Raw genomic sequence first — 19,406 nt, 5'->3', positions numbered from 1 at the left:
TGCTCTGAACCCCCAACGGTGGGCTACCTTGGACCCCAATTTGAACCCCGTAGGTGGTTTACTTACCTGCAAAAACTAACATTAACTTACCTCCCCCAGGAACTGTGAAAATTGCACTGTGTCCACTTTTAAAATAGCTATATGTGTTTTATGTAAAAAGTATATATGCTATTGTGATTATTCAAAGTTCCTAAAGTACTTACCTGCAATACCTTTCAAATGAGATATTACATGTAGAAATTGAACCTGTGGTTCTTAAAATAAACTAAGAAAATATATTTTTCTATAACAAAAACCTATTGGCCTGGAATTGTCTCTGAGTGTGTGTTCCTCATTTATTGCCTGTGTGTATGTACAACAAATGCTTAACACTACTCCTTTGACAAGCCTACTGCTCGACCACACTACCACAAAATAGAGCATTAGTATTATCTCTTTTTGCCACTATCTTACCTCTAAGGGGAACCCTTGGACTCTGTGTATACTATTCCTTACTTTGAAATAGTGCATACAGAGCCAACTTCCTACACCAGCCTTCTCTCCCCCAACCTTCCAAATGGCCTAACAAGAATGCACATTCCATTCACATTCTATTCTCTCCTTACAAGCATATCTGTACAGTCAGATTGTGGTACATGGGAGTGATGTGGATTGGAGTGGAGTGGGGTAGATTTGACTGAGGTGCAGTAGACTGTGGTAGAGTGGGGAAGATTGGAGTGGGGTAGAGAGGAGTGGAGGCGGTAGGTTGGAGTGTGGTAGATTGGATCGTAGTGGAGTGGATCGTGGTAGACTGGGTTAGAGTGGGATGGATTAAAGTGGGGTAGATTGGTGTAGGGTGAGGTGGGGCAAACTGGAGTTGAGTGGGGCAGACTGGGTGCAGTGGTGTGCAGTAGAATAGAGTGGGGTAGACTGTAGTGAGGTGGGGTACATTGGTGTGGAGTGGGATAGATTTGACAGGAACAGAATGGAGTGAGAATGGAGTAGGGTACAAGGTGTTGAGTAGAGGGGTGTAGAGTGGCGTGTTGGGGCGTGGAGTGACTGGCACAGATTACAGTGGCGTGGAGTCGAGAGGCATGGCCAGAGTGTCAGAGTGGAGGGGCGCAGAGTGGAGGGGCATGTCAGTGTGGAGCCTCGTGAAGTGGCGTGGCACAAAGTGGAGTGGCCCATTGTGGAGTAGGCATGGTGTAGTAGTGCACTGCCTTTACAGGCAACAAATTTTCAATTTCAATTGAAATTACATTTGCACGAAACATGGTTTTACTGCACACCAACGATAATGTGTGTAAATGTCATCACCTAGTGTACTGATGTGTTTGGATAGTATTCAAATTCCAATACACTTCAGAATAAAAAAAAATAAAAAAAAGGGCTGCATTTGTACTAATACTAAAACAAACATCAACAGTCTTTTTTTGTTGTATACTAAAAAGAATCCTACACCCTCTTCTCTTACATGGGTACGCAGCAGGATTGTCACATAAATTCTTTAACTTTGAAGTCAGACAAAGAAAAATAAACACCAAGCTCCTTGGAAGAGAGAGCCTGACAGTTGACCTCGGTCTTTGAATGAACAGCAAATGTTACAAGATAAGAACAAGATTAAAAGGCCTGTTAACAAAAAGCAAGTTTGTGGAAGAATACAGTAAACAATGTTTGGACAAAAGGAAAGATGAACACAAGCTTGACAGCCTGAAGTCAATAAAGCCAGCAAACAGAAAGCCAGAACATCTGAGTTACACTGCACTGTCTGGTAGGTTTCGACCTAAAAATGTGCCAATAGCTTAATTTTAAAGCACTTTCAGCCAGTTAAAGACCATAACTTGTGTGATTTAGGATTCCATTTAGGAGCCAGTGCTACCATACATACACGTATTGCTAATTTATACTCACCCTTGTGCACAAACGTGATAGTGTTCAGTAGCAAAGCAAAGCATGCAGTTTACTGTCTTTTTGCACCCAGAATTGTGCATTAAATAACAATCACAGGAAAGACTATATATTGGCAGCTTTGTAAGAAACAAGGGCTTTTTTGGTACAATTAAATGCAGAAAGTCTACTGGGAGTCTAGAGTCTAGCAGTTCTTTGGTACTGTATGTCTGACTGTGAGATTAAAGTATCAATCAGCAAATTGATTTGCATAGAAGGTCCAAGATTCCTAAGCATACATTGCATTAGGGTAGTTAGGCAGTAAATAGGATAGGGTAAGCAGAGGTTGTTCACTTGTTCTACGAATAGAAACTTAAGCAAACACACTGCAAGGGGTGGTCTGAAGGTGGCAGCGTTCTCATTAACTAATTCTTGTCTCTCATTCCTAGACCAAATTAAGAAACATTCACAAGTGAACAGAGCCGAGCTAACCCAGAAATTGAGAGTTTGAGGATGCTGAATGATTATTAACAGCCACTCACACAGAAAAGGAGCAGATTCTATGTCCGACCCAAAAGCTGTGCAGTCTACCCAAAATGGCACCCACATCATCAATATAGAGCAATCCCACATACCAGCCCTTACAGGGGGTCCCTGGAGGGGAGATGTTGGGAGAAACCAGGACACAAAACTTTCAGCCACAGTTGAAAAATGATGACCGAAATCTTGCAGTGAAATGAGAGTTTTCTTGCTTTCATAACCCCCTATCCTTTTTTCTATGCAAAGGTGGCGATACTGCTCCCTTAGGAAGAGAATGCTGCAACCACCTGCAGCAGAACAAGTGTTATCCAACTGCTACTGCAACAAGACAGTTGTAACAGAATGCAAAGAAGAACAAATAGGAGACACATTTGGTTAGTAGCTCTCTTATCATTCCAACAGGAGACTCATCTCTGATCAAAGAATTAAAATGCCCGATTTAAAATAAAATAAACGTCTGCTTAGCACGCACCAAAGCTGAATTACCATTCCCGGAATGGCTAAAAACAAGACTGATCCCAAACCAACCCTAGACATTGCACTAAAGAAACTAATAGCAGTCCACCACACTGCACAAAATAAACAGATTCCTACAGACTGAAATGGCTGGTATCAGAAAGGACTTTACAGAACTAGCCCTCAGTCACAGAGGTCAGAATAAGCAACTAGAGAACAATGTGACTATCCATCACCTGCAGGCTGAAAAAGAACAAAACAGCATTAACCACCTCGAAAGCAGTGTCACCCAACTGGAAGGCTGCAACTGAATGGGCAGCCTCCATACACTTGGTCTCTCAGAAGGTTCAGAGGAGACATGCTTCTCCTGCACTACATTTTTTAGATGCATCTTTAAGACCCTAGGTGTATCTTTTCCGAGAGACTCTGAAATGCACCAAGTACAAAACCTAGTACAAATGTAAGAATACCAGAGCACCTAGACCGATGATTTTCGGACCTCCAAGATAACTCACTAACCAAATTTTGTCACACATAATGAAAGCTAAGTTTATTTCATAAGAAGGGTGGAAAAATAATCAATATATCTGAAAGCTCTACCACAGAAGCGGTTATAAGAAGCAAGTCTTTGTTACCGGCATTTATTTGTGGGCCCATCACGGTTCAAGGTTCTCTATAAAGGAAAAATATTTATCATTCTGGAACCTGCCGAATTAGAAACTTTCATTTCCAATATGTCTGAAACAAAGATGGACACTTAAATGACTGTCACCAACCAACAATGTTTACTATACAGGTTGCTGTGAATACATATCTTGTACGGGAAGTATGTCCATAGGTTTCTTGCTCAGTTGTGTTCTTAGCTCATGCCTTTTAGAGGCTATCACAATGTACAAGCAATGCAGAAACTCTGCTTCTCACAAAAGATGTTTCACTTATTTCTCTTGAGATGACATCATTACTCATTACCACAGATGTAATTAGTTTGCTAATTCCGTCATGCATCGGTTAGGATGTTGTTCATATTCATGATTCTTGAATGCCACAAGATGTTACCAGTGCAATGAGATGGAAGATATTTTCTGTGGTCTTCACCACAGCCTTCTCATCTCAATAGTGGTGGTGCTTTTAGGAGAGAACAAGGAGTATGGGTCATGGATTTCTGGGAGTTTCCTTTTCTCGCTATACCTGGAATAAATCTTACTGTCTTGGGATGTTCGCTAATCCTTGTTCAGTCTTTATACTTAACGACAACTCATAATCTTCCTGGTGGCCCAAACCTTCATCCAACCTCAGAGTTTCTCCTGGTCAGTTGGTCCTTTTCACCCTCTATCTGCCAGGTTGTATTCTTCTATCCTAAATGACATTGACACTATCAAGATTCTCATATAGCAATTTAAATGATAGCCATTACATTTATTCCTTAAACTTGAAATGGCCTCAAACATCCAATGAAAGGAAGGAAAAACGCTAGGCCACTGTAGAAAATAAAAGGAGATGTAATCGGTTTGCATGAAACCAAAATTTGATACCTTTGTAGTGAATCCTAGTTTGTTTTAATGGGATAACAGGAGTTAGCTTAGCCTTTGGCTTGTAGACTTGAGTCCCCGTCACCTAGTGACTTTGAACCTACTTAGCTTGCTCTGTCTTAGCCCATTTAATTATTTAATTCTTCTAAGATGGCTGCCTTGTTTATAGTTAGGCCACTTGTTATGATTTGCATTATCAGTGCCACCGCGTTAAGGCGTCAAGATCAAGTGACAAAGACAAACAGCTGTAGGTGTTCACACTTAGGGACTTTTCCTCTCCATTCTGTCGAGGGAATTGTTTATATTAATTGCCGCCCCAAGCATGCCGGTTATCTATTGTTTGGGAACACACCTACGTCAGAGGTCCAAGAAGATCTGTATAAATACACCACTCTTTAGACAGATAATCAGAGGGATTCCCACCAGAGGGCATCGCCACCATCGCCGATAATCGATGCTGCACGTCGTCTTGACGCTGACCCAGTCTTCGTGTCCTTACGGAGTCTGAGATAGAGACCACATTCCAAGATACCGAGGTTTGGGGGCTCCTGTCCGATTTGCAGATTAGGCATTGGCAGATTAGGTTTAATGTACCCAGCTCTCCTTTAGGTAGGAGGTTAGGCCTATTATGATAGGGTATTAGGACATATTACACACCTTATGTCTTCATGTTATTGCGAGATGGTGGGGGTCTTTGTAATAATGACTCTTGTCTTTACAATTCTGTTTCTTGCACTATTCATTATTATTCTAATCATTGCAGCCCATGCAACTTATCACAGATTGCAGTTGTGTTAAATAAAAACCATTGAAACTTTACTGCATCTTCGTTATTGCCTGTGTTTGGATGAGACATGATGTATCTGTGAGAAAGGGGTAATCTCTGTTTAACCATGACACTCCCTGAGATGTCATACTCTCGAGTCCATGTGTAAAGGCTGCCACAAATCACCTTTTACTGTTTGGGTTTTTGGTGAGGTGCTGCTAGTGAGCCGGAAGGGTTGGGACGACAGCTGCGACTTGTTGTAGGATAGGCATAGTCACCTACAAACATAAGTACTGTCATCCTTAAACCAGCAGTCTTGCCTAGAGCAAGAGTCCATACTACGACACCTTGTAGCTCTTTTTTTTAAGACAGCACTGGATTTACGATGTTACATGTTCCAACGCCATAAGAAAAGTGAATTAACTCCCAGATATCCACATATTCAGGGCTTTCTACGCTAGTGATTGCAACAGATGCTGAAGCAGATAAATAATTACCAGACTGCACAATATTGACATCTACATTATAAACATCTATGCTCATAATTTGGACACCACTATCAGTCTGGAATGCACTTTACCTAAAAAACATCTGAACTCCTACCAAAAAGGCCACTGACGAAGACCCTAAGGCCAGATTCAATTTTGAGCAGGCCAGGAATCCATGTTCTGCTTAATCATCAGCCTGTCTACCTCTGATGCCATCTATCCTTATCTTTCCTAGAACCTGTGGAAGTATCAAATTATCCAGACAATGACATCAATAAGACACCCAGTGTAATTTTATTCTGGTACAAGTACCTAGTTATCTGTATTTCAAGGTCAGATAACAGAAATAAAACAATGTAGTCTGAAATTACGTATTTTTACCATACTGGTTTATACTACTGCGTTTTAAGATTAACATATTCATGCATACACGTTATGTCAGAAATGACTCAAATATTCCCCATGCAAGAGAAGGTAGGTCACTTGATGAGCCTTTCATACTGTTGTTCACCACGAGGCAGAAGTGTCCTTCATCCCAGATTATCGCACAAGATATTGCCAGAGATCTTGACAGAGACTGCCAGACTGTCGCAGTGCTGCAGCATCCAGTCCTATACTGAGAACAAATACCAAGCCAAGTTCAAGAGATGAGGAGGTGAATCCAGCTATGTGTTTTCCTTGCGAGACACCACTCTTTCCTGGATATTGATAACTACCTCCTCCTGCTGTAAATAGGTATGCAGTGCACTGAATCCTAAGAAACTCCAGATGCAAGTTAATGAACTCCATGCTCTCACAGTATAGCACAATGTACTACGGGTGTAAGGCTGACAAATTACATATTGACCATGTAAGAAATGTTCATATTGTTCTTGCTGTTGGAGGCATTCATTGGTGCTTTTAAATATAAAATGTCTTTGCAATATGATAATGGATTTGAATTATCCCTGCGTGCCTGTCCCCTTTTTAGGATACTGTGAGTAACCCAGATAGCATGGACATCACATCAACTTTGACTTGAGTGTGTTCCAGCGGGGATGCAACAACCTGTACTTTCATGCTCAAGCAATGGCGCACTGAACTAAGTGCATGCATCCAAGGGTGGAAAAGACAAACCTTCTAGAACTAAGCTAAAGCCTCAGTTTACGCAACACGTCGTCATCTTTGTCAGAGACTCCAATCTTCCAATGGATGGTATAATTGCCAACCATTCTGCTTGTGAATTCTGTCGTCCATTACCTTGCTTGCTTGCGTGTTTCTATATATATACTGTATATATATCATACAGTGGGACTCAAACTGACTCCTCTGCCTCAATGAAAGCCAATACAATATTTGTGAAAAAAAAGTTTTAAAAAAAAAAGTGTAATAAAGAATAAACCAGACTTCAGCCTAGAAGCTTTCAGAATCCGTGTGGCTGCAGCATTTTGCACTGTTTGCAGCATTCTCAAAAGTGAGGAGAGTAGGTTTAAATATTGTGAATTGGCATAACCTAAAGATGTTCCAATGATCACTTTGACTGCTGATTTCTTTCTCTTACTCTGGGAGCAAACGTTTTCCCAAGATCCTAAAGTGAAAAAGGAAGGATGAGGCCACAGAAAACATCTGGTAGGATAGAGACTAAGTGCTATCACTCTTTACTCCACGGCTTTTCACTACTGGAGAAGCTATGGGCCAAGACCTAATTTCACTAGGCATCAAGCCAGAGATTAGATGTCCACTCCCTAACTCCCCATATCTTCCGTATGAAATGCACAAACCCTTGACAAGCTCAGTAGGAATTCAAATTACCATCAAGGTGAAGCAAAGTGTGAGTATTGGCTGCTTACATAGAACATGTAAAATCCATTTTAACTATATCGGTCTGCAAAGTTGCCACATAAATGCTAGATGGATGTTTAGAAAGGGCAGTGCGCCCTGGGACACTCCACAAAGAACAGGGGTTTTAGTAGTATGAGATGTGCATTTCACAACTTAGTAGCAGTTAGAAAAGATGGGATCCAATCAAACGAGCTGTCTGCCAGACCTGCTGCTGCTCCTACACATCTTAACAAGATGGAATGGTCAACAGCATCAAAAGCAGCTGACAGGTCTAGTAAAACCAAAATGTTAACGTGGCCGAAGATCCAATAATGGGTGATCCAAAAAGGAGTTCAACCCTGATGCAGTGTTGTACGCTGGGTAAAACCTTGATTGAGAACAGTCTAGGTAATTTTAATGTTTTAAGCAGTTCCAGGGACTTTTATCAACTTTTTTCAACTATTTTTGCACAGCATGAAGGCAGAGAGCTTCGACCATAATTCATAAAGTCACTGGGAACAGATTCAATATGCCAGCAACCCACCCCTGTACTAGAGGAATTTACTAAGTTTAAGGGGTGCAGTAATAGTGTTGGTCTATGGCTTAAATATCTTAAGTGTGTGGATTCAGTAATGAGCCCAATGACAGCATGGCAACAGAGGCACATAAATACTCCTCAGATTAAGAGGTTAAAAGTAGTAAACTAGGATTTTGTTTCTGCCTCCTGAACAACTGGTGGAAAGTGCCCCTAGTCGATTTCCCGACCCTATGTTAGAGATTTTGTAACAGAATGACTGGGAAGTAATTAACGTAACGTTAGCTCTGTCTCTATTAGAAACAAAATCCTTCTATATATCAATGATACATTTATTCTGTTACGGGGTAATTCTTTTGTCTGGCCAATAATTACATTGCTTAGGTTATTAAGCCTTTTCTAATTTCTGCTTCAGCTGAATCATCATAATTTCCTCTCCAAGCTTTTTGTAATTAAGAGAGTTTTGGCTTTGCTAATATAGCCTTAGAACCCGCCGTAGCGGGCTCTACCGGCTATTAAAGGCACGCTCCCCGCGTTAAATGCCCGAGCCGAAGGCGAGGGCATTTAACAAGGGAGAGGGACTTTAATAGCCGGTAGAGCCCGCTACGGCGGGTTCTAAGGCTATTAGAACATTCTGCCACACAGGGCAGAATGTTCTATTATAGCCTTAGAACCCGCCGTAGCGGGCTCTACCGGCTATTAAAGGCCCGCTCCCCGCGTTAAATGCCCGAGGCGAGGGCATTTAACAAGGGAGAGGGACTTTAATAGCCGGTAGAGCCCGCTACGGCGGGTTCTAAGGCTATTAGAACATTCTGCCACACAGGGCAGAATGTTCTATTAAAAAAAAAAAAAAAAATCACGGAGCCCGAGGGGATTTAAATCCCCTCGGGCTCCGTGAGGCTTTGTTCACAGCTGTTGCTGTGAACAAAGCGAGCATTGGAATGTTGGCGCTGCGGTCCGGTAAAAGCCCGCAGCACTCCATTGTTTTCAATGGAGCCTCCAGCATTCCAATGTTCTAATATTCATTAATGGAAAAACAAGGACGCCGGTTTATAACTTTTAAACATCCGTTTAGTGAACAAAAGGGCACGAGGGTCAGCTGTCTTCATTATCCATTTGTAGAAAGATTTATACTGAGCCTCGACAGTAGTTTGATGAGGAAATATAGAATCTTTAAGGATCTGAATTATGGGCATTTATGGCTAAACCCAGACTGTATGACCAAATGTAGTCCAGGCTACAGCCTCTTGGGTGTGTGAGATCGTGGAAGCATGCAAGGAGACCATTAGTTCACAGAACTCGTCATCCTTTGCCAATGCCCCGAGAGTCAAGCTGCCAGTGATAATTATTCTTGCCAATTACCAACAGATGTGAGCAGTTGAGGATAACAGACCCCACCACTTCACTGAAATCCAGAGAGAAGAAAATAAACGGATAGGTGTTGATATGTAACTAGCATTACCAAACCAATGTTGAGTTTATGGATAATCTGAATTTAAGCACAAACGTGAATATATCGCACATCATGATTATTGGCCCAAAAGCTACTAAAATCTGATTTTTTAAGGGCAGCCACATTAGTAAGGGCAACTCATTTTCTTACTTAGGTGTCCTTTTTGACGCTTCTACAAGTTGGTCCCTTCTAGTGAAACAAAAAGGCTACACCTGGAAAGGGCTATTTTTTATTTTTATTTTTTAACTTAGGTCACATATCAGTCCCTACAATGTTTACATTGTATAATTCCAAGTGCATCTTGATTACTACCTATGGATCTGATGTTTGGGGGTATGCTTCTGTACAATTACTTCTGAAAGGGAGAAAAACAAATTTAAGAGACAATTGTGGTACCTGCACAATAATGTCGCTTCTGAGGTGGTACATAAAGAATTGGGTTTGAACTTCATCATTGATACAATGCAGCTGCACCACTTACTGTTATGGCTTATAATTTGGATGAATCTACAATCAAATGTGAATTGACTTCTAGCGAGGGACTGCTTGGGCTGGATCGTTCACTGTCAATGTCTTGGCAATTTTGTTTTAAAATTGAACATTAGGATCCCTGGTCAACCAGAGCTATTCAGTCAACCTACTAGGGTCAGTGGTGTAACACAAAATGCTAGGGCCCCCTGCAGAATGTGATGAGGGATTTCCAAGTGTCCCACATATCACAGATATTCATTGGTCTTGGGCTGAATGATGCTCCATTGATGAATTGGGGGCCCCCTGGGGAGTGTGGGCCCCCTTCACCGTAAGCAATGCAGGGGTCTGCATTATGCCCCTGGCTAGAATTACTCAAGCTGACGTGGCCTAAACCAGAGACACCATTGTTGTTTGGAAGCATTCTGAGAGAGGCCCTCAAAATTAACTTTTACACATGCAATACTGATACAACCCATCAAGTCCGTTAAATCTTATATCTGTTATGTGTCATCTAACCATAATAGGTACTTACTGACTAGGTTCAGGATGAATCTCTATCATTATTTATTGATAATACCGCAGGGATGGTCAAAAGCTTCAGACACTGGCCCATGTTAGTGTGACAATATTTCACAATGGGATACTTTGCACTTTATAATATTCTGGCCTACGTATAGTATCTTAGGAAAAAAATTATCTATTCAATCTTGAGAATGCTGTAAGTGAAACAATCCAGACCAACACTTTTGTACCTGCAGTTTTAACTGGATAAAAAGACATGTTACTCTGCAGCCAGTTTCCTAGCAGGAGCGGTTAGAGCAAGGAGAACGTTAGTCCACACACAAGTATATATTTTTTTAATGATGTTACCCCTGCTTCATGTTAATACTGGTGATATTCGAACAAATGAATTGTGCTAGACTGTGGTTGTTCACAGATCAGATAATGTGCCTCTGGCTAAGTATTAATTTCCTATTTTGCATGTTATAATGTTGTGTGAAGTCCCCTACCACCTATATGTCACTTATTTTTAATTGTACCCTTGATTTTATAATGACTATTTTATTATTTATTTCATGTTGGGCTTTTTTGCAATAATGATTGATGATTTCTTTTTTTTCTTTTTTTTATTGTGCGTTTATGGTCCGTTTGTACCACATAAAGCTTGGGGTGAAGATGATGATGATAAACAAATGGCCCATGTTTCAGTGTCACTAATACCAGTTCTGTATTTTCGCTGATGCTCATAGGATAACTAGTTTCTCAAATACTTTCTTTTATAATAATCGCTACCTCACCTGCTATTTTAGTGTCTGCTCTGTTCTGAAGAATGCATTGTATCCATAGAGACAGTTAGTAAGACGCCTTCAGTTGATCTCTCAGGAAGCCATGTGGTAGAGAGAAGCAACAATAACCAGCCTCTCACACAATTCAATTTTATGTTAACCCTGGAGCCGGTGTTTAGAAAAGCTATGTTAATCTTCGGTAATAAACAGTATTAGTCAACATGTCTGGCAATAATTTGTGGTTTGATGTGTTATCAGCAAAATACCAGCTTCTTTCAGGGTCATAACTGAGTCAATGGACATCTACATAGCGAAACTCTGAAGGTCTCAGTTGTTCAGAAGAGTACCTTAGTATACCAGTGTCATGACTGCCCTTTGTCCTGTCAGGGCATGGGTAGGCGCAGACAGGCTTGCATTTAGCACGCGACTAGCACACCCGTCGTGCAGACGTACAGCTGTTTGCTTAGTATAGTAGGCTGATTCATGTGCATGCTAAGAGCGCCCATTCAAGTGTAAGAGAGAGATGCTGACTAAACCGAATACCCGTAATATGACCACCTGCCACACACAGGTATCGGTTTTATTCTATGCCCGAGTACAGCTCAGCAGAAAAAAGTCACAGATTGCACCAATAATTTAGATAATTAAGGACCTCTTGAAACGGAAAAAGGCAGATGATAAAATCAATACGAAGTTCTTTTAAGCAGCTTATAAACATGCAACCCCATCTGTCTTCCTACAAGAAATATGGTTGGCTATACATGGAAATGGTTGCAAACACAAAATAATCCCTACCTTAATTCAATGTACACCTTTACCCTTATAAAACACGTACTGGATACCAGCTCGGTTTTAAAAAATTGGGCTATGAGTAGAAACTGTGGGCATGAGAAAGGTCATTTTGAAATTGACCTTCTTTAAATGTAAATATATTGCCCAGTTATAAGATGAAATAATCAGTCATATAAAGGACATAAAACATATACTGATCTAGGTTTTGACTCCGCAACACTAGACTTTTTCATAGCCCCCCTTCTAGACCATCTCTTCTAGAACCAGCCCTCAGAGTTATATACATCTTACGCCGATCATAGCAACGCAGCTATTCCTTATGAAGTGGAACCATCCAAATGTATTTCAATCCACACATGGTGGGCGTGGCTCACCTACCAATAAGGACCTAACAGTCCACTACAGTCTCTCCCCCTTTAAAAACTCAAGATGTCCTGCTCCCATTATGAGACACCTTAGAGAAATACCTGCAGAAGTTTGACCCGCCTTAATTTTACATTCCTCTAAACATTAACACCCCTAGTGAGGGCATAAGCTTGTCCGCACCATGACCACATCTCACATTAATACTGCTGTGCCATAACTATAGCATATTGTCAAGTCCTATTGCTTGATCTTCCACTCTTTACTAATCTTAAATTATTCTGGTTACCTTATCTCGCCTGATGCATATAATCTCAAGATTTATTCATAAATATTTTGTTGCTTACAATAAGCTAGTCAAAACCTAATCTCCCTACTACATACAGTGCAGAGCCAAAAACAGCTTGTTTCTGGATCACAGTTTCTTTCCTAAAAGTAAACACAAAAATAGATGACCCACTATTAACACCAGTAAGATCTTTTTTGTTTGTTTTAATCAAGAAGAGAGCCTCTAGGGTTTGTAGGTTGCTGAACACAGTACAGATATACAGCTCCCACTAAGAGTTCTTTCATCAGGAAAGGATAAGAGCAGAAGAAGTTTCTACACTACACAAATTGTCCTTCTGTGCTGCATATGACTCACAGGACAAGTAATAAGTAATTAGGAATTACAAAAAGTTTCCAATTGTGAAGATTGGCCTATCAGCTACAATAGAACCAAGGTGCTCAGATGTAGAGGTACCTTTTCTTTTCAGGTATATTACTATTGTTTTGCACTGGCTACCAGAGTGGATTCAAAATACAATACAAAGTTGCTAAAATATCCTTTAAATTCAACAACAAAATTCATCTGGGTTAGTATGCAATGATGCGTTTTATTACTCTGGTGCTTTAAATGGTCGACCACTGCTGGGACTAAACATATTTGCATGTTCGCAAAGGATCCTCATCGCCGATTTGGTAGTTTCTAGGAGACGTTATAGGTAATGTTTGAAAATCCTGTATCAAAAACAAGCTTCTTTTCTAAACAAATCATGGTTCTGGTACTAATCGAAGATGGTCTTCTGAAATAGGTCATGGAACTAAACTTCCAATTCGCATTTTTATAGCTGGTGCATGAGGGATTAAAATCATCATAAATGAAACGTTAAATTAAAGCAGGAATTATGGTTTAAATTGGCAAAGCTGTGTACACTTAATGGGTATTCCACTGTTTATTAACTAACACAAAATCAGAAATAGTTAGTCATTTCTCTTTTTCTCTATGCAGACTTTCAGAACTCAATTCAAAAGTGATGCTGATATTAACAGTTTAGTTGTAACATACCATTAGCACATCTCCACCACCTAAAATTAGAGGAATCGACTCAGCCTGGATGTCTGTGGGGAGACTACAAAGAAAGAGGTCAGGAACAGTACAAATGAAAAAGCAATATTTACATGATAAACAAATGAAGATTCACTGACAAGTGTCTTCTTTTAAGAATACAATCCGCCATGCAGAATGATTTTCTCAAACCATTAATTCAACTGTTGAAAAAAGTCAAAGTGTCAAATACATTTCACCTCATCACAGCACTATCAAAGAAACAGCATCAGTTGTCATGGAAATTAATCTAGAAGTATTTTGCCGAAAGAATTACTACATTTTACTCAGTCACAAGGCCACCTTTCACACAGGCATTATTTATCCGTTGAAGTTAATTATACTGAACCAACATATTTTCTTTAGTAAAAGCTACTTGATTTCTCATTGCCTTTTTACTGTTTGTAACCTTATTAATAGAGTAAAACAGTTATTGGGTTTCAATCTTTATTAAAGATTTCTCATTAATGAACCGACCACTATAGCAGCCTGAGGCATGTCAGTATCATGTGGCAAATATAAAAACTTCCATCATCCAAAAGGCATCCCACTGTACCTCTATCATAAGCCCAAAATGTCAAATTTGCCTTTAATGTGAGCAGCTGGAAGGGGAGTGAGAATAGTTATAAGAGACACTACTACAGGGCAACCTATGACTGCAGAGAGTGGAAGATTTTTTTTAATCATTACCAAGAAATCAAGTCTCCTCTCTTATCAGTGACTAACCGTCAATCTGTGTTCCCAGTAGGTTGCACACACATGCGCACCATCCTTTCCCCTAGCGCCCAAAATAATTCTGGAAGCGCACAGGCTGATCTAGGCACCAGAGAAGAAACTTTTCCATTAAAGCTAGTGTTTCTCTTGGTGAGCCGTACTGCTCGGAAAAGCACTGAACTCAGCGAGGAAAGGAGACAGGCTTGTGATCAGATCCACTCAAGGAGATTTGCGACGTGTGGGGCTAATCAGGAAAGTGTGGAAGGTCTGGAACAGCCAGCGCATGTCCATGTTGCCTGCTCTGCAGTTTATTTGTAGGGAAAACGGTGTTATTTTGCAGCTGGGAACAGGCAAGAGCCATGATGATCAGCTAGCGAGTCCAGCTGCTTCGAGGAAAAGAGAGAACTTAATTGTTGGACACTTTGCAGGCCAGAATATCAACAAGGGGTGACTCTCACCTTTATTTTCTACCCAAATGGGAGGTGATGAGGCCAGCAGGGCACATGGATCCAGGTCAGGGAATCTGATGACATCCTCTGCACGGCATAAATAGGCTCACGCACTGCAGCTATTGTATCTTTAAAGACTTCCATTACTAAAGTGGTACTGAGCGTGGGCATAGTGTACCCTCCCTGCCCCCTCTGCTTCAGCAGCTACAGTGGGGAGGGACAAAGAAAAGCTCATAATTAAGGTCAGGAGGAATGGAGAATTGATAGAAAACCAAAAGAAGGACTGCAAAGTTGAAAATAAGGAGGGGTGATAGGAAGTATGGATGGAGGAGAAGATAGATAGATGTGGATGGATGCATGGCGGGATGAATGGCTAAGTGAATGGGCAGGTGAATGGATAGCAAAGTAAATGGAAATCTGGACGAATGAACAAAAGGATCAACTGAAGGATGAAAGGCTATATTATTGGAAGGGTAAGTCAAAGACTGGGTACATGATATAAGGATGGATAAATGCACAGATGGATGTGTGAGTTGATGGATCAAATTGCCAATGGATTGATGGAATGGTGAAAGACTAAATAAGGATTCAAAGAATGAATGGAAGACAATGTAAGGTGCAATGGTGGCTACATAAGCTAATAGCTAGATAGAAGGAAGGAATGCTGAAAGACTGAATGGCGGTTTTAAGAATGAACAGATGACAATGTAAAGGTGATGTGTGGATATCAGTGAGTGGAGGGAAGAGTTAAAGGATAAATGGATAGATGCTTGGGTGGAAGTAACAAATGAGCTCCTTCCTGCTCGGGGCGAATGGGCTCACTTGCTTGATGCCATCAGATCTTTGGTTCAAAATGGAGGCTATTTTAGTTTTCTGGCTATTCATTGGTACTGAGTGCCTTGAACTGCACCATAACCTCAGACTACAAAGAAAAGCTGGATGACCGTAAAATACTATTTGCTGTTTTTTTCAGAATGTAACAATTTTCTGACATTTAACTATCACAAATGGATCTCCACACGGAGACAGTCAGTAACTCACTTTGTATTTACTTTTTTCTCTTAACATACAGCTAACAGGACCTGCCAGCCAAATAACATAGTCCCAAGGAAAAAAACACATTGTTTGAAATGGTTATTCCTCGTTACCTGGGTCCTGTCACTGGCCGGGGTTACAGTGATTATAGAAGCCTTCAACTACAATGGAAAGTGAAGGACATAATCCGAATGTCAGAAAACTCAATTTTACACAAACGTGTGCACATCCATTAGTCCTCGACAAAAGCAGGAAGTTTGTGTAAAATTTTGCTGTCAACCTCGGACATATTATGAAGGTGATTTTCAGCCATTCTTGCTTTTTAAGCCAACAACACTAAGCATCCTACAACTTGTAGATAAATATTATAATTGGAAAATTCAAATTACAAATTGCATGATACTTAAGACTGTTAGATAAAAACGTAGGCCTGGTTAAGAACCATGAAAGGAGGCTGTTAAGCATGTCACTTTATTCTTTATATTTCCCTGCTTCCCCAAATCAGTCTACCGTGCTAAAACACACGAGTATTAGAGAAGTGAGTTGCTCAGTGGTGCGCATTTGCAGTCCAACTTGAACAGAATAAAAGACAGCCTGTCAGAAAAGTACCCTAAACAAGACAAAGGTAATCTGCAGAAAATTTAGAGGAAGAATTGACATGGGCTGGGGAGAGTGAATTTAGAAACGTTTCGAAAGCAGGTTTCCACAGTAAATATTTTTTATTTCAACAGCATGCATGACTGCATGTTTCTTCATCACTGTCTGGCGTACACACTATCTCATAGTGATCATTTGTGAACCTTTTGATTGACTGTGAAATCATTGTGTTACACTTGAAACCACTAACAGAAATGTTCTGGGGTGTAGTAGGTTACCCCAACTTGTACCCTGGCAATGCAGCAATCTCCGAGTTGCACATAGAGCGGTTAACCAGCCACTGTTTCCTAACACCTGGTACATGCCAGAATTTGTCAGAAAAATGTACTCCTGTTTTCACGGTTCCTGTACAGAGTTTGTGTCGTGGCCCCCCTAGCTTTAACATGCAACATTTAACACTAATTGGAATAGAAACTCCCAACCAGCATTGCCCTACCTGCGTCAATAAAAACTCTGCCCCACTTGTGTGGCAGGGCCAGTGACAGGTACAGTTCCAACCGAGGTCACTAGATGTCTCCAAGCAAGGGCTCCCATTGTCCTTTGTTTGATCAGTTCCTGTCACAACACTAGGCCCAGCCACACAAGTAGTGCAGTATTTTTATCGGCACAGGTGGTGCAATGCTGGGTGGTAGGAATTCTGTGGATTCCGGAAGTTTCCATCACAGAAATGTAAGGAAAATGCGTGATTTCAGGCAATGTTACACGTTTGCAGGGCATCCTGGTTTCCCCTAGGTGTCTAGTTTTTTTTTTAAAATGTACAGGTTGGCTAGGATTCCCTAGGTGCCAGCTGAGCTTGGGTCTGAAATCTAGAGCTACCCACACTGGGAAAAGAGGGTCAATTTTCAGTGGAAAAATGAGATGCGTCCATGTTGCATTTTGTGCCCGATTCCTGTTGTGGGTACTAGGACTACCCACACAAGTGGGTACCGTTTTTATCAGGAGACTTGGAGGAAGTAAGTTTGTAGCCCTGAACTTTCTATCATAGAAATATGAGGAAAATTTGTTTTTTTTTGTCTAAGTTTGACGCTTGCCAGGGATTCTGGGTAACAAAATGTGGTGAGAGCCATGCGAGTCAGCCCATTCTGGATTCCCCTAGGTGTCTGGTTTTTAAAGATGTACAGGTTAGCTAGATTTCCCTAGGTGCCGGCAGCAAAAGTCCAAATCTACAGCTACCTACATTGGAAAGAGGGGGAAGGTCACAGTTTTCAGTGGAAAAATGTTATGCGTCTACATTGCGTTTTGGACTGTTTCCTGTCACTGGCACTACGCCTACCCACATAAGTGAGGTAACTTTTTTTTTTTTTTTTTTTTTTTTTTTTTTTTTTTTTTTTTTTAAATCGGGAGACTTGTGGGAGCATAGAATAGTAGAACATCGGTTATTACCAAAACAGATTTCACTACAATTTTACCTTTCAAATGTAAGCTAGTGTATAAGAAAGACAACATTTTGAAAAATATCCTTCAAATCATTCGCTAATATAGGTACTCACAAAGATGTAGAAATACCCACCGCTCCTAAACTCTATTTCAGAAATACATAAGTTTCCTTGATACTCGTTTTTCACTTTGACCAATTGGTCTATACTAGGTACTCAATATAAAACCACTGCACAGTGGCGGCTCTGGGTTCTTGGAGGACCTACAAACCCTATATATCCCCGCAAACCAGAAGGGTCAGCTGATGTATTAAAATATTGCTTTTGTCAATCGGCCATCATGACAAAAAGTTACCGAAAAAGGTGTTGCAAATGCCCAATTTTTCATACTAATTTTCAATGTTCCTTTATTTCAACAGTTATTTTCTATGGGAAAACCTTGAGGGATCTATACATATGGTGCCTTGCTGAATTCGGAATTTTGTCCACTTTTCAGAAATCTATAGTTTTTCTGGACCACCCAAGGGTCTCACACTGGCTTCCACCACAAACTGGAAGTAGGTTGAGAGCACACATGAAAAATGACAAAACTGATACAAAATTAGTCTTTTTGATTCAGCTCTGCATTTTCCTGAAAGCCGGGAAGTATAGCAAACAGTTTGTGAATGCCATTTATAGAGGGAAAAAACGGACACTTATCTGAAGCACTTTTTCCCTATTTTTCTCCCAAAACTATTTTTTTTCTATATTTTGCCTATTTTCTTGGTCCCCTCCAGGGGAATCCACAAACCCTGGGAACCTTTACAATTTCCAGGATGTTGAAAAAAGATGCAAATCTGGCATGGATACCATATGTGGAAAAAAGTTATGGAGTCCCAAGCGCAAACTACCCCAAATAGCCAAAAAAAAGCAAAAAAATAGGGTTCAGCACTGGGGAGGAAAAGGCCCAGCAGCTAAGGGAGACTCCTGGCAGACTCCAAATAACATAATCTCAACCCTTAACATAACTGAAGTTGTATTTTTCTTTCAACAGTGGAACAGTTTAAAACATAGCTCCGAACTAGCCATGCCTTACTTAGAACAGCTGTCCACAGGGCACAGGATCCTCTGAACTTAACCCAAGCTTGCCATGTTCTTTAGGTGCTGTGAAATCTTTCTTTCTCCCAGAGGTGTAGAGTATCCCTTATACTTCGTCTGGAATATCAGCTGCTTAGTCATTTCTTCTGTTTTTGTGCATGAAATTCACTACTTGCAAAGCATATTGGCTTATTTTCATGAACTAGCTGCATCAAATTTGTTCAGTTACACATGATATTCTGAACTACACTCCCATTAAAAAAAATTAAAAGCAAAGACACAGAACTTCACACTTAAAAATGTGAGTCATCGCACTGTTTTGGAAATCTATAAATCCACATAATGTAAGGACTGTATGTACAGGTCAGTCTTCAAGCGTTTCCTGCA

The 19,406-nt window shown here is 40.6% G+C and overlaps 1 protein-coding gene across 1 annotated transcript in view; it reads right to left on the bottom strand.

Moving 5' to 3' along the window:
• DDX1 (DEAD-box helicase 1) overlaps positions 1-19,406 on the bottom strand; it is a 192,941-nt gene that overhangs the window by 128,402 nt on the left and 45,133 nt on the right. Inside the window, exon 3 of the mRNA XM_069235963.1 lies at positions 13,673-13,736. Within this exon, the coding sequence (XP_069092064.1) occupies positions 13,673-13,736 (64 nt within the window). The remainder of the gene's footprint in view (positions 1-13,672; positions 13,737-19,406) is intronic.

Source organism: Pleurodeles waltl, chromosome 5 (assembly GCF_031143425.1).
Source record: "Pleurodeles waltl isolate 20211129_DDA chromosome 5, aPleWal1.hap1.20221129, whole genome shotgun sequence".
NCBI lineage: Eukaryota > Metazoa > Chordata > Amphibia > Caudata > Salamandridae > Pleurodeles > Pleurodeles waltl.
Note: the sequence above shows the minus strand (reverse complement) of the source record. Positions and strands in the feature narration are given on the sequence as shown.